This window comes from Urocitellus parryii, chromosome 3 (assembly GCF_045843805.1).
Source record: "Urocitellus parryii isolate mUroPar1 chromosome 3, mUroPar1.hap1, whole genome shotgun sequence".
Classification (NCBI taxonomy): domain Eukaryota; kingdom Metazoa; phylum Chordata; class Mammalia; order Rodentia; family Sciuridae; genus Urocitellus; species Urocitellus parryii.
In genome coordinates this window covers 87778309-87794891 of record NC_135533.1, presented here as the reverse complement: position 1 = coordinate 87794891, position 16583 = coordinate 87778309, and the positions used below count along the sequence as shown (strand labels likewise).

At 43.4% G+C, this 16583-nt stretch overlaps 1 protein-coding gene across 3 annotated transcripts in view; it reads left to right on the top strand.

The window, feature by feature from the left end:
* Positions 1-16122, top strand: part of Nod1 (nucleotide binding oligomerization domain containing 1) — a 53041-nt gene extending 36919 nt beyond the window's left edge. For all 3 annotated transcript variants that reach the window (XM_026401536.2, XM_077795992.1, XM_077795991.1), the window contains 2 exons: positions 8447-8530; positions 12613-16122. In XM_026401536.2, the coding sequence (XP_026257321.2) occupies positions 8447-8530; positions 12613-12685 (157 nt within the window). In that variant the 3' untranslated portion in view covers positions 12686-16122. The remainder of the gene's footprint in view (positions 1-8446; positions 8531-12612) is intronic.
* Positions 16123-16583: the final 461 nt, after the last annotated feature.

The window sequence follows — 16583 nt, the reverse complement described above, 5'->3', positions numbered from 1 at the left end:
ACAACCATAATGATCTATTCTAGAACATTTTCACTGCCCTGTACCCCCCAACGAAAAACCCTTGTATGCCTTAGGCAGCTATGCCCAACCTTCCCCTCCCTCAACCCCTGACAAACACTAATTTGTCTCTGAATTTGCTTATTCTTGGCAATTCATATAAATGTGAGTTTTTGTCTCTGTTCCACTGGCGTAAGTTTCCAAGGTTAATCTTTGTTGTAGCATGTATCAGTACTTAATTATTTTCTTATAGCAAATGATACCCCAAAGTGTGGATATATGACATATCTCTGTCATTTGATGGGTGGTTGGGTGGTTCCTACTTTTTGACTGTGTGAATAATGCCACTGGGAGTATTTTTGCAAATGTATTTTCATTTCACTTGAGTATATACTTCAAAATAGAATTGCTGGGTCATATGGCACTTCTATGTTTAACTTTTTGAGGAACCACCAAGTGCTTTGCAAAATGACTGTTTTATGTTCTCACCAGCAACATAGGAGGATTCCAGCTTCTCCATATCTTCCTCAACGCTTGTTGTGGTCCCTCCTTTTGAGTCTAGCCATGCCAGTGGGTGTGAAGTAACACTATATTGTGGTTTTGACTTGCATTTCCTGCTGACAGTGTCGATTCGAGCATCTCTTTTTGCCCCTGTTGGCTACCTGTATGTCTTCACTGAAGAAATGTCTCCACATCCTTGGCCTATTTTTAAACTGGTTTGTTTTTAATGCTGAGTTGTAGTGTTGGAGTTCTTTATGCTGGGTGCTAGACTTTTACTATTTTTTTGTAATGGGGATTAAACCCTGGGGTACTTAACCACTATGCCACATCCTAAACCTTTTTTTTTTTTTTTTTTGCATTTTGTTTAGAGACAGAGTCTTCCCTGAGTTGCTTAAGGCCTTGCTAAATTGCTAAGGCTGGCTTTGAACTCATGATCCTCCTGTATCAGCCTCTTGAGCTGCTGGTATTACAGGCATGTGTCACTGCGCCCATCTAAACTTTTATTGGACAAATGATTTGCAAGTATTTTCTCTGTGTGTTTGAGGTTTTGCTCTTCCTTGATAGCAACCATTGAAGCAAAGAAGTTTTTGATTTTGATGAAGTTGAAATTTTCTATTTCCTCTTTCGTTGTTTGTGCCTTGAGAGTGTTATTTAATAAATAAGAACCTAGCCAGGTGCAATAGTGTATGTCTGTAATCCCAGTGGCTCATGAGGCTGAGGCAGAAGGATTGCAAGTTCAAAGCTAGTCTCACCAACTTAGTGAGGCCCTAAGCAATTTAATGAGACCTTGTCTCAAAATAAAAAGGGAGAGGGACTAAAGATGTGGCTCAGTGGTAGAGCACCCCTGGGTTCAACGCCGGTATCAGAAAAATTAAAAAAAAATATAAAAAGAAACCATTATGTAATCCAAGGTCACAAAAATTTACACCTGTTTTCTGTTAAGTTTTATATTATAGTTTTTCTCTCATTTAAGGTCTATAACCCATTTTGAGATTTATTTATTTATATATACATACTGAGGGTTGCATCCAGAGGTGCTCTACTACTCAGCAACATCCCCAGATATATTTTTTTCTTTTTTCCATAGCTTTATTGAGGTAAAACTGAAGTACAATAAAATGTACCTATTTGAAGTATGCAATTGCAGTTTGATGAATTTAACATGTATGTAACTAATACAATCAATATAGAAAGCATTTCTTTTTTAAAATTTGAAATCAGGCAGACTGTGTTTCCTGCATGTTTTATTGCATTATAAATCAATCACTTTAAGATATATAGAGCCCCATATCAACTATTTCAAAATTAAATGGTGCACTTATAAATATCTCTGAGGTCAAGGAAAAAAGCACAAGTAAAGTAAATAAAAAGTACTTTGAACTAAGTGATAATAAAGCTTAAAATATCAGGATCTCTGGGATGAAACAGTATTCAGATGAATATTTATAACAGAAAGAAGCTAGAATAACAAATCATTTTCAAATTAAGTAGTAGGAAGAGAAAAATAAGAGTAGGAGAAGAAATATTTGAATTAGAGAATAATACAGCTAAACATTGATAAAAATCAAATAAGTCTAATCAAGAAAAAAACAAGAATACAGAAATTAATATCAATGAAAGGGACCTATCAAAATAACCCTACAGATTCTAAAAGTATATTAAGGTAATATTACAATTGTATGCCAACATATGTGATAGCTTACATAACATGGTCTATATTAGAGAAGGATCCATGTGCTTCTAAGAAAGTATATTCAGTCATTGATGAATGAAATATTCTACATATGTCTGTTAATCTAAATTATTATATTATTTAGTTCTATAGTTTCCTTGTTTAGTTTTTGTTTGGAGGATCTACCTAGTAGTGAGAGAGGTGTGTTAAGTCACCCAGAATTATTATGTTGTCATCTATTTTATTCTTGAAATTCAGAAGTGTTTGTTTGATATATGTACATGCTCAATTGTTTGAGGCATAAATATTTATGATTGTTATGTTTTGTTGATGTATGATTCCCTTAAGCAGTATGAAATGGCCTTCTTTATCCCTTCTGATTAACACTGGCTTGAAAACCACTTTATCTGATATGAGGATAGAAATCCCTGATTGTTTACAAGATCCATGTTTTTTCCCACCCTTTCACCTTCAGTCTGTGGGTATCTTGGAGACAGCATATTGTTGGGCCTTGTTTTTTAATCCAATCTGCCAGTCTATGTCTTTTGATTGATGAGTTTAGGCCATGGATATTCAAGGTTATTATTGAGATATGATTTGTGTTCCCAGTCATTTCAGTTTATTTCTACTTTTTAATTTGAATTAGTTTGTCCTTTGATTGACTGTTCCTTTAGCGTAGTTCTTCCAATTCTCTGGTTTTCTTTTTTCATTTCGTCTTCATGGAGTATTTTGTTGAGAATTTTCTGAAGTGCAAGCTTTCTGGTTGTGAAGTTTTAAAATTTTTGTTTATCATGGAAGGTTTTTATTTCATCTTTAAATCTGAAGCTTAATTTTTGCTGGATATAGGATTCTTGGTTGGCATCCATTTTCTTTCAGAGCTTAATATATGTTATTCCAGGACCTCCTAGATTTGAGGGTCTGGACTGACAAATCAGCTGATATCCATATTGGTTTTCCCCTATATATAATCTTTTTCTCTTGTAGGCTTTAAAAATTCTATCCTTATTCTGTATGCTAGGCATTTTCATTATGATGTGCCTGGATATGGATCTGTTGTAATTTTGCACATTGGGGTCCTATAAGCCTCTTGTATTTGATTTCCCATTTCATTCTTTAGATTTGGGAAATTTTCTGACATTATTACATTGTAAAGATTGTGCATTCCTTTGGTTTATATCTCTGCACCTTCATCTATCCCAATAAATCTTAAATTTGGTCTTTTCATGTTATCCTATATTTCTTGGAAGTTCTATTCATGGTTTCTTAACGTCTTCTCTCTCTGGTTCAGTTTATTTTTAAGGTTATATATTTTGTCTTTTCATTTTCTGAGGTTCTGTATTCCAATTGGCCTAGTCTGTTGGTGATGCTTTTTATTGAATTTTTAATTTGGTTTATTTCCTTCATTTCAAGGATTTCTGTTTGATTTTTCTTCAGAATCTCTACCTCTTTATTGAAGTGATTATTTGCTGCCTGTATTTGCTCTCTTACAGCATCCTTTACTTCGCAAATCAATTTAACTATGTACATGCTAAACTCCTTTCCTGACATTTCTTCCACTGTGGGATTGATAGATTCTGTTAGTGGAGTATCTTGGTTTGTTTGGTATAATTTGTTCCCTTGCTTTTTCACGTTTTTTGTGTGGCTACTCATCTAACAGTATGGATCTGAGGCAGTAGAGTTTCTACCTTGTGGATTTATAGAAACCTGAAGGTTTCTAGTACTTCACTGTTTAGCGGGAAGAAAATAATAACAACAACCATGCAAACAATTTACAGCATTAAACCAAATGTTCCTACTATGATGTCTACAATGTTAATTATCACAATAAACAAATAATAGGATCAGTTATTGCCTACAATAAAAACAGCAAGTTTGCAAAAGGGTTTACATTTACAAATGGTGGACAGGGAGAGAACAGAAGTGATATAGGATGTGATGGTTATGTGGGAGGAGAGAAAACAGAAGAAAAGGGTTAACAGAAGAGTGAAAGATGAAACAGTAGAGATTGGCTGTTAGCAGAAGAAAAGTGAGAGTCAAGAGAAACAGAAGAAAAAAAATATATAAATAAACCAAAATTAAAAAAAAATTAAAACAAAAATAAAGGAATACAAAACAAAACTAAAATATACTAAATATGCTAACACAAAAAATCCATTTAAAATAACTAGCTTCAAAAATTCTAGAGATGAGAAGCAGAAACAAAAAGGTGACTGTATAAATGTCCATGTACCTTGAAGATCACAATTAAACAGTGAAAAGAAATTTTTTAAAAAAAGAGAGAAAACAAATCTTGATGAAAAGTTAAAAATTCTTTCCCTTGGAGTTCAAAACATTCTCAGCTTCTCTTCTCAGGAGTTTTAGGTGGATCTTCTGGAGTGTGATGTTCCACTCTCTTGATTGCTAGGATTCCAGGAGGAGTTCCTGGAGGCAGGATTTAGGCTTAGGCGGGCTCCAGGCTCTTTACTGATCTGGTCTGGAGATTTTAAATCAGTGCACCTCCAGCGCCTAGTACTTGCTGGTCCATGCAGGAAGACTGTACCCCAAGGATCTCCCCTGGGTTCCATTCCTGTGCTGGGGGATTCAATCCTTAGTCCCCTACATCACCTACAGACTCCACTTTTCCTGGTTTCCAAACAACCTCTTGTGCCCCGACTCTTCAGAGTTCCTGGTCAGGTGCATCTCTCTCAGCTGGTCCTGCAAGCAGTCAGATTGTAGGGGGAGGGTAGAGCCAGGTGGGTTTCTTTGACTAGTTGTTCCCTGTGTAAACCTCTTTCCATGTTTGATTTTCTCCTGGTCACTTAAGCACACTCTATGTGGTGCAGCGTGTGTTTAATGGGCCTGTATTTGGGGCCAAACTTGGGTTTGCCAGGAATCGGCCCCCTTGGCTGCTGGGCCCCCACTCAATGGCTGAAAAATGTTTTTTTTTCGTCTTCCACAAGCACCTAGAGAGATGGCAGCTTCTTTCCCCACACATGGGTACACATGGGTATCATGCAGCAAGTTCTTCAGGTTTGCCAGGCAATGTCTTTGATATCTAATTGCTCTGTACCCAGACACACCTTGGGCCTCCCAAACTATGGGTTCCTTTAATGTCCTTATCCCTCTACTGTGCTCATGGAGGGACTGCTCTGGCTGGAGCTTTCAGCCCTGCTGGAGATCTATATGCAGCAAAATGAAATTACACCTCTATCTCTCACCATACACAAAACTCAACTCAAAGTAAATCAAGGACCTAGGAATTAAACCAGAGACCCTGCGACCAATAGAAGAAAAAGTAGGCCCTAATCTCCATCATCTCAGATTAGGCCCCTACTTCTGTAATAAGACTCCTATTGAGCAAGAATTAAATCAAGACTCAATAAATGGGATGGATTTAAACTAAAAAGCTTCTCAGCAGAAGAAGCAATCAGTGAAATGACTAGCGAGCCTACAGAATGGGAGCAAATTTTTACCACACACATATCAGAGCACTAATCTCTAGAATATATAAAGAACTCAAAAATCTTAACACCAAAAATACCCCAAATAACCCAATCAATAAATGGGCCAAGGAACTGAACAGACACTTCTAAGAAGATGATATGCAATCAATCAACAAATATATGAAAAAATGGTCAACATCTATAGCAATTAGAGAAATACAAATCAAAACCACTTTAAGATCCCATCTCACTCCAGTCAGAATGGCAGCTACTAAGAATAAAAACAATAATAAGTGTTGGCGAGGCTGTGGAGAAAAAAGCACACTCATACATTGTTGGTGGGACTATAAATTGGTGTAGCCAATATGGAAAGCAGTATGGAGATTCCTTGGAAAACTGGGAATGAAACCACCATTTGACCCAGCTATCCTACTCCTGGGTTTATACTCAGAGGACTTAAAAACAGCATACTACAGGGATATAGCCACATCAATATTTATAGCAGCTCAATTCACAATAGCTAAATTGTGGAATCAACCTAGATACCCCTTCAGTAGACAAATGGATAAAGAAAATATGGAATATTACTCAGCATTAAAAGAAAATAAAATCATGGCATTTGCATGTAAATGGATGAAGTTGAAGAATATAATGCTAAGTAAAGTAAGCCAATCCTCCCAAAACCAAATGTCGAATATTTTCTCTTATATAAGGATTCTGATTCATAATGGTGTTGGGGGGCAGCATGGGAGAAATTGAGGATCTTTAGATAGGACAAAGGGGAGGGAGGGGAAGGGAGGGAGGTTGGGGGTAGGAATGATGGTGGAATGAGATGGGCATTATTACCCTAAGTACATGTATGAAAACATGAATGGTGTGACTCTGTGTGCAACCAGGGACATGAAAATTTGTGCTCTATTTGTGTAATATGAATGGAATTGCATTCTGCTGTCATATATAACTAATTAGAATAATTTTTTTAAGAATTAGATTTAAAAAATCAGTTGATCAGAAATGTATGTCTAGACTCTATTCTAGTCTGTTGATTAATTAATTAATTTTTGGTACCAGGACTGAACCCAGGGCGCTTTACCACTAAGCCACGTCTCCAGCCCTTTTTATTTTGAGACATGGTCACATTAAGTTGCTTAGAACCTTGCTAAGTTGGTGAGGCAGGCCTTGAACTTGTGATCCTCTTGCCTCGACCTCCCAAGTCGCTAGGATTATAGGCATGTATCAGCGCGCATGTATCTGTCATTATGTCAGACCTCACTGTCTTGATTACTATAGCTTCATAAGAACTTGTGAAATCAAGAAGTGCAAACCCTTCAGTTCTGCTCTTTCTCAGGTTATCTTGGCCAGTCTGGTTGCCTTGCGTTTTCATAAGTTTAGAGCCACATTGTTAATTTCTGCAAAAAGGCCAGACTGTGCTTTTACATCCATTTTCCTTCCTCTGTGTTTATCTGCTGTCTTCTCTTCTGCCCTCCCCCAGGTGCTGGGCCAGCCCCTCCAGGGAGTGCAGAGCTTGCGCAGGGCTGGGGAGTCTTGGCTGCTGCTTGTGTGCACAGCCAAGCTGGCCCGAGCAAAGGTAGCCCTGGCAGGCCATTGGGCTTGGACTGCAGGCCTGTTAGGGACCGTAGGAGCTTTCCTCTTCCTGGCCTCATGCCACTTCTTGGTTGAGGGCAGGCTGCCTTGCCCCTACGGAGACATCAGGGGTGGTAGTGGCAGCCACCATGAAGGTGGCGACTAGAGAACAGTAGTTCAAGTGGATGCAGAACTCAGTGCCCACCTCCAGATTCTGTTTTTGTTCAAGTTCCACTCTTCTTCCCACTTTACAGAGACAACTAAGGCACCGGTAAGGCTTTATGGTTCTGTAGCTGAAAAGGATTGTCAGGGTCAGGGCTGTGACAGTAGCTCCTGCTTGCCATGTGGTCCTGCCTCCAGGGCAGGCCCCTTCATGCTGAATCTCTGTGACCTCATTGATTATGAGAGCAGAGCCCTCATACAGAACCCCTTTCTGGGTCAGTGTCCAGGATTTCTAAGGGTCAGGTTTAGGAGTAATAAGGAGTGAGAAGTGAACCTGGGCTGAAGGGTAGATACATCAGTGCCTCGCTCTGCATTTATTTCCTGGTTGGGTTAGAATCATCACCGCCTAGATCAGCATTTCAGGAAAGGTTAGGCCTTCCCAGCTCTACCAGAAACTTTCATTTGCATCATTGCTACTCAGCAGCGTGGAGACACTTTAAAAGGCCCCATTATTTATGCTTTACAACAAGACCCAGGAGTGGCAGCAACAGAATTGTTTCTCTGTCCTCCCTCACGGATGGTGGGAAGATGTGGTATCATTCTAGAAGACTTTGGGTCCCTCAAAGAAGGGATGACCATTCAGTAGCTACTTAACTTTTAAAACTGCCCTCAGTTTCCCGAGGTACCTGGAAGGAGACCTTGGATGACCTTTTACCCTGGTGATGTGTTTCTTGGAATTTGTTGTTCAGATGGGTGGTATCCATACCTTTTTGGTTGGGCACCCCTATGATGAAAAAGGTCTCTCTCTCTCAGACACACACATGCACACACAAACGTATGCACTTGCCCCTATTCATGTATTACACACATGTACACACACCCCTCTTCATATATGACATTGTCTACATCTAAGTCAACAGATGTATTATGGGCACTAAGAAAAAAAATTTTAAAGGCTGTTCATTATTCTCATGTGAGGCTACCTTAGCTTAATGAAGAGTCACAGGATCTGGTCCCTACCTCCATCTCTGATCCCTGCAACTCCCTGTGAAGAGGGCAGGTTTCACCCAGCATTCTGTATTGGACACAAGGTGTGCTTTTCTTTCAGGCTCATCCAGAATCAGATCACAGCCATGGGGACCGCCCAGCTGGCAGAGGCCTTACAGAACAACACTGGCATAACGGAGATTTGGTAAGGTTGTCTGATTGACAGGGACTCTTGACTCAGCACTACTGTCTGTGTGTCCAGCACCACATGGGGCAGTTCCACTGTTTCCTCCAACGACCCTCTAGAGTGGTGGTGTTGGCTTCACTATACAGATGTAGAAACTGGGGTCCTGAGCCGCAGAGAACTTGTCCACGATCACAGCAAGAGCAGAAGTAGAATTCTGCCCAGCCTCCTGGCTCTACCATCTAGGCCCCCGTCCTTGACCTTCGTGGTGTTGCATGAGAGACTGGCTTGTGAGAGGGAGTCCTGCTGAGGCGGACCTCATGAGCCTTAGGGGTGGCTGTGCTGGTCTGGAGTTTAGAGCTCTCTCCCTCTTCCTTGGCATCCTGGGATTCAGGAGGCACCAGCAGGCTGGATTTGAGTTGATGTATGCTCTTCCTATATTCTTGGTTCTGCTTTGAGAACATACTTATGCTAAGGGGAAAAAAAAAAGGAAAAAAAAAGACCCTACTTTTTGCTTTATAACATCGAGCCCCATTCTAGGTCTTTCTTGTCTCCCACAAGGTCCCCCCACCCCACACTCCATAGCCCCTTGGAAACAACTCTATGGCTGAGGTAGGCCTGGTAGATACTGGGAGGGTGGCTCATAGAACACACAGGTGTTTCCCAGTAGTCATGAGAGTTGCCAGGCCTGTGACCTGCTACATGCCAGGCACCAGAGGTGCAGCAGTTAAATTGATGGCAGGAGCCCTGACTGCTCAAAAGTGCTGGCCTGAGCCGAGAGCTGAGGGCCCCAGTGTGCAGACTCTTCAGTGCTCTGGATATTTGTCCTCATGACTCTGGTGTCTCTGACAGCCCCTGCCAATGTGAAGGTAGAGACTATTGTGGAGAAGCTGGCAGAGGGCAGAGCTGGGTTTCTGTAGAGGACCCTGACCATGGGAGTTACGTGTCCACTGTGGCTTCTCTGAGATCCATGGGGCAGCCATGACTCCAATCCTTCAGTTCAGGGGGTACTTGGCCATTAACTGCTTCCTCCCTTCAAGACTTTCACAGCTAAGAAAAAAATCAAAGTACAGTCTTCAGCCTTGGATCCTTGAATAGCGTTTTACTTTGCTTTGGAACTGGTCAGTGGAGCAAAAAGCAGTCTGGTGATTTGCAGATTGCATTATTATTATTATTATTATTATTATTATTATTATTATTATTATTATTATTTTGGCTCTGAGGGATTGAACTCAGGGCACTTGACCACTATTTTGGATTTTATTTAGAGACAGGGTCTCACTGAGTTGCTTAGTGCCTTGCTTTTGCTGAGGCTGGCTTTGAACTTGCAATTCTCCTGAGCAGCTGGGATTACAGGCATGTGCCACTGCACCCAGGGCAGCTTGCATTATTTTCAAATAAAATTGAAAAGGACAGAATACTGGGCTACAAGATGCATAGCAGGGTATTCTAACTCCAGGCATGCATGTGGGTGAATTTAATTTCTATTTGGGGACATGGTCAAAAGCATTTTTAAAAAATGCTGTTGTAGAGAATGGAGCCTAGATCCAATATGACAATGCTGGCATCTATGCCCATGAGGCTCTCAGCTGGCTCTTCTGCCTGGAAAGTGCTGGAGAGCTCCAGAGGGTCTGGCCTGCAGGCATCTCCAGCTAACTCATACTGTGACCTCTGCCCTAGGATGGCTCTGCTTCCTGTTGATTCTGTGTTGAGGACCGAATGCAGAGAGGAGCAGTTTGCAGACCACAGTTGGTCCACATTCTTCTTCCAAGCTGGTTGAGATAGTTGTCTGTAGCTGCTTTAATTTTGCCAAGCTTGAACACATGCATTTTGTCCCTCAAGGCCACTGTTCCTACACAAGAAACTATCTGGGTAGGGCCAAGGGTCTTTGGCTTCAAGGCACGCTATCCAGAGAGTAAACACTTGTGTTCAGGTGGAGAGGGTGGGTTGGCCATTGATCCAGACATGCGACAGGATAGGTGGCTCAGGTACTGGCCTTGGGGACATCTTCCCTTCAGTTCCTAGCTTGTGCTGGGAGCTACCAAAGGGTATTTCTCTGTGCATGGCTTCTAAGGACTAGGCCTGGTCCAGGAGCTGCCACAGCAGGTCATAGGGCTGTGCTGGACTGGGAAGGGAGCTGTGGCTCCTGGGGCTTAGGGACACTGTGCTTGAGGCCACTACTGACAGAGCATCTTCTTGGACTTTTTTTCTACTGACATTTATTCAGTAGAGTTCTTGTGTTTGAAGACGGAGCTCCCATGAGGCAGTGTCAACCCTGTGAGCTCCTGAAGGGGAGAGCCTGTGTAGTGGTCACAGCTGGGTCCCCAGGGGCTAGTGCTGCATCTTCATTCATTCCTTGAGGAACACAATGCTTGAGCGCCAGGCACTGCTAGTGCCAAGCATCTGTGGTAAATTGGATCTTCCCTCTTGGGCTCACTAGCTATGAGGAAGAGGCAGAGGAGGGGGGAACTCATTAAGGAGTTATGTAACTATCATTGTGAGGGGTGCTCCTAGGGGGAAGGCCAAAAGCAGGTATCCAGGAAAGGTCTCCTAAGGAAGTGGCATTTAAACGAAGCCATGGGGGCCAGAGTGCAGCTCAGCGGCAGAGCACTTGCCAAGCATGCTCAAGGCCCCGGGTTCTACCTCCAGCATCACGAAACAATAACAACAAAACCTAAGCCTAAGGGTGAGTAAGTTAGTCAGCTAGGCTGGGAGGGAAGGAGAGTGTTGCAAGGTAGGGAGAACAGCATATGCCCAGGCTCTGGGAAGGAGGGAGTGTGGTGTCCACAGAGAATGGCAAGAAGCTGCCGCATTAGAGGGTTCAGACTGGGTGAGAGGCTAAGGGGAGGCATAGGAGACAGGCAGAGCCCAGGCCATAAAAGATCTGTGCGTTACATATCATGTATTTTGGTTTTTATCCTAAAAGTAATGGAAGGTTCATTGAAGGGTTTGAAGCAGGAGAAGGATGTGGTCAGATTTCCAAGGCATAAGGACCACTTAGGTCCCTTCTGGGAAGCTTGATTTGAGACTAGGGCACTTATGAAGGGCCTGACAGGGGGATACTGCAGTGGTCCAGGTTGAGAGCAGATGGGTGCCCAGCCCAGGGTGTGGAATGGAGGCCACAGAGAGATTCCAGGCAGGGATTCTAGGGATGGCTAGGAGGAGGAGGGTGTCAAGGTGGTCCCCGGGTCCTATCTGACACAACTGATGAAGGGAATCCTGGGGAGGTGTTATCACTTTGAGTTGCCCAGAAACTCCAAGTAAAGACATAAGGTAGGAAACAGGCTCCACTGACCTCTGAATGAGGCTGTGGCGAAGATGAGAAGGCCTGAGGAAAAGGCCTGGCCCCAAGTCTGGAGGAAACTCAGTAGTCAGAGGTCACATGGAGAGTACAGGAAAGGAGGCTGAGGCAGAGTGCTCAGATACAGGAGAAACCCGGAAAACATGACATCAAGCCCAGGCAAGGTAGTGCTTCAAAGATGGAGAGCTGGCTCTGGAGCAGGAGGATCCCAAGTTTGAAGCCAGCCTGAGCAACTTGCTACAACCCTGCCTTAAAATAAAAAAGACTGGGGATGTAGCTGAGTGGCAGAGTGCTTGCCTAGCACGCAATGTTCATGGATTCAATCCCTGCTATTGCAAAAAAAAAAAAAAAAAGGGGGAAACTGTTAGGACAGCCAAATGCTGCCTGTGAAAGCCCAGAAGACAAGACCTGAGAAAAATGTCACTAAGTTCAGGCTTTTGGAGGCTCTAGGTGACCTTAGTGAGATACCCGGTGTTATGAAAGCAAAAGTGACTGGAGAAGATTAATATTAGTATCAAAGCACCACTTGAATAGAGCCTGTTCCTTACCTTGAGGGCTGTGTTATGCTCAAGAGTGAGTTAGGGACATGGAAGGAGCATCCAATAGTCCCCAGTGCTTTCCTGTGTGTAAAATTTGTTTTTCTCGGGATGGGTTTGTGGCTCAGTGGTAGAGCACTTGCCTTGCACGTGTGAAGTACTAGGTTCTATTCTCAGCACCACATAAAAAAATAAACAAAAGTTATTGTGTCCATCTACAACTAAAAATATATATAGTTTTTAATTATTTTTCTCCTTCTCACCAGTCTAAATGGGAACTTGATAGAGCCAGAGGAGGCCAAAGTCTTTGAAGATGAGAAGCGGATCATTTGTTTCTGAGAGGACTTTCCTATGCTTGGGTCTTCGCCCTGGGAGGCCCCGTAGCAGCTGCTGCCACCCTGTGCAGTCAGGGCAAACAGGCTGCGACCCAGGGCATGCGGCCAAGGGCCTGATGGAGCCCACTCCTAATGATGCAGGCCCACCTCTGTGGTGATGTCCACCCTAAGCTGTTAGGGTGTTGCAGAAACACTGTGCACCCTGTGAGCTGCGGTAGTCACTGCAAAACAGTATCAGGTTTTCTATACTATGAAGACTTCATTGTGTATCTGTAATTATTTTATCCAAAGCTGGAGGAATAAGACTGAAGAAGAGAGAAGGCCAGCCACAGCTGGCACAGATGCCTGCCCTAAGAACCAGAGCAAGTGTGTTGGTCACTGCTGTCTTCAGGGGAGAGTGGAGGACCTGGTGCAGAGTCAGTGCCAAACTTCTGGGAAAGAAGGTTCTCAATGCACAGGAAATATCCACCCTCCTTAGTACTTCCCCACGTACTGATGTCCCCTTCATGGCTGTGGATACTGAAGGGTGTAGGACGTGGGGATGTGGCTTATCCAAGGTCCTGTGGGGAGCTGGTGTCAGGAGCTCATCACAGGCTTCTCAGTCCTGAGTCTAGGCCAGTCTAAGAGGAAGACAGTGACAATGCCTTCATCACATAGAGCTTTGAGTCTGGCCTCTACCTGTCCCAACTGCACTCCACAGCTGATGTGCCTGCCCAGGAAGAAGCATGGACTCCTGTTCTCCAGAGGGATAGGCATGACTTGTCTTGGTGGCCCTGGCACCCACACCACACAGAAGCTTTTCTCTACATTGCCCTCTTAGGAAGGGAAGTCTCAGCCAGGCGTGATGGCACACTCCTGTAATCCCAGTGGCTGGGGAGGCTGAGGCAGGAGGATTGCAGGTTCAAAGCCAGCCTCAGCAAAAGCGAAGCACTAAGCAACTTGGTGAGACCCTGTCTCTAAAATACAAAATAGGGCTGGGGATGTGGCTCAGTGGTCGAGTGCCCCTGAGTCCAATCCCTGGTACCAAAAAAGGAAATAAAAAAGGGAAGTCTCTTCCTGCCCCCGAACAGCCGGTGGGGGGGGGTGAATGAAGACTCGGGGAGTCTGCTGAGAACTCAGCCAGCAAAGTGTGCTAGACCCCCACCACTGTGGGGGGCACATGGTGGATGTTCTGTGAGGTGAGGTGGGGTTATCACAAGAAAACTTGTTCTTTGGCCACCTCATTTGTTAATAAAATATTTAAAATGCTCACCATTTTGAAATGTTAGGGCTGGGATTATTTGGAGGGACTTGGCCTGGTGCTGTGAGCCTCAAGCCCAGCCTGACTCAATGCACTGTGGACAACGTTCTAGATAAAGTGCTCCAGGGGGAGGCCTGAAGAAGGGAGGCCAGAGGCGTCCTAAGTGTGGTCCAGCACGGTCCTCTCCACCTACCAAGGGACAAGAAAAGGTGGAGGCACTATCTGAGGCTGCTCCATCTGGCCTCTGAATCCATACCGGGGGGGGGGGGGCGGTGGCGCTCTTGTGCTGGCTGGGCTCAGGACACATGGAGTGGCCCAATTTCATGCATTCACCACAGCACACAGTAGGTCCTGCCAGGCCCACTACCTTCCTTGGCTGTTCACTGATGGATGGAAGACAAGGTGGTCCTGAGGCAAGAGTGGACAGTATGGGAAGGATAAGAGGTCCCTCCTAGAAAGCCACAGTGTTCTAGGTTCAAGCCTGGCTCCATACACAGCCTGCTAGGGAGGGTGCGATTCAGCAGGTTATGGGGGATATCCTGTAGCTCAGACCACCGTACGGTGATGGTTCCCTTAAAGGCACTGCTGTGGTGCTTCCTCCAATGCCTCCCCCACCCCAGACACAGATATTCACCTGGTCATCTCCCTCTGAGGCAGCAGTCTGTTCCCCAGCACAGAATCTGGGCAGGGAAATCCTCAAGGTGAGCTGAAGGCCAAGGGCATGAGGAACACAGAGCACAGATTCAGACTACAAATTCACCAAGTCTCACCAAGAAACACACTTCCTGGGGTCAAAGTTCAGATTTTATCAAACAGCTCTTGAAAGTCTAAAATTTACTCAGCAACTACTAAACATTATTGCTCTAAAGACTAGCAAGACCGCAACCTCTCAGGGACTCCATTTGTGTGGCTATAGTGTGAAGTTCTATTTGAAACACCCCCATCTTCTACATGGTGAAAGGTAGGTTCAGATCCTTTTATAAAACCAAAAGCAGGTTTCCAGCTTTCCAGAAAGGGTCTCCACCACACAGATGAGCTGAGCACAGGTGTGCCGGCTTGTCCTAATCATGAAAAAGACAACAGAAAATATAAAAAGTGAGCTCTGTGAACTTGGGATATGACTGACCATTCCTTTCCATAGTATGCCTTGGCTGATTTGAGGAAAGAAACTATTGCTTCTGTACATCATCCCTGCATTTATGTCATGTTCACACTGATTTGGAACTCAATTTAAAAAGCCATGCAAAGTCACTGTGTCCACTGTGTAATTAGCTCCGAGGAGCTCCAGCCTGCTTTTGCCCTGATGCGTGGCTTTGGGCCCAGCCTAGGTCTGCTGGAATCTTGATATCCTCTGTGAAAAATGGGAATCCAAGAGCACTGACTCAGGAGGTTATTGAGAGAAGATGAAATAAGGTGTTCTAGAAAGTAGTTGGTGTGCCTGGCTGAGGGTCCCCTCCTCCGTACCCACCAGTTACTATAAAACCAGCTTTTCTCATTTCCCCTCTCCTAGGCTTAGAGGGACCTTTCCAACAAGATTAAATATGGCAGTGAAAGTTCTCAAAGTAAAATTCGACATCAAGGTTCCTGTAGTATCCTAGCTTTGTGCTATCTCGTCCTCATTGCATAGTAGGGCAGAGGCCAGCACCACTGCACAGAGCCAGGCACATGGGTGTGAGCAATATCCCAATTTCCTTTCAGCTCTGGAACCAGGCAGGAGCACTGGGATCATAGACATTTTTCCAGGTGTGGTACAGTAAGTCTGTTTCTAGTAGCATGTGATGGAGGAGGAGGGGGTGAGAAACAGGGGTGGAGGAGCAAGAGGAGGAGAAGAAGAAAAGAACACAAGATGAAACTTGCTTTGGAGCTGAAAGACAAAACTATGACCATGGAGGGGCATTTCAATGAAAGCAGACTCGGTTCATGAGGAGGCCAAGACTCGTGTGACCACATGAGGCCTGTGGCACAGCTATAGAGCAGGGCCGTTCCAGCACTGTTCTCTCCATCTGAAAACCGAATGAACTGCACCTACAACTGATTGAAGACTTCTAGAGACATTACACACTGAAAAAATGACCTGTGATTTAAGAAAGACTTAAAATAATAGATTAAATAAACACAAGGTTTTGAAGACCACCTGGGGTGCTTTTTTTAACCAATAACAAAAGTCAAAATGTCTCAAAAAATCTTCCCTGATTTTTCCCTCTGTCTCACAGTGCATTTATTTTTGTTGTAAAAGGGGTATCACAATGTTAAAGGGAACCTTGAAAATGTGTATATCAGCGTACCAAAGCAGCTATTTTAGTTTTTACATATCATCTCCTGTGCTTTGTCTGAACATCTTTTTTCATAGGTATAATTCCAGTGCTTATTTGCAGTTCTTAATCAAACATTTTCCCACATCATTACCATAGTCTTTAAAATTATCATTAGTAGTCTATGAGTTTGAGAATTTGCTTATTATGTTCCAGTTGTTAAGACATTCATGTTTCTGGATTGGCTGTGGTTATTATAGACACTGTTTGGTAGAATTAAAAACTTTACGGTTATTTCTTCACAGTGGGATTACTTAGGCTAAAATCTCTTGCTATGAAATTTCATTTCTTTTTAAAACTGTTAGGGATTAAAAAAAACTTAGATATACAGGTGAAAGAGAACAATGTAA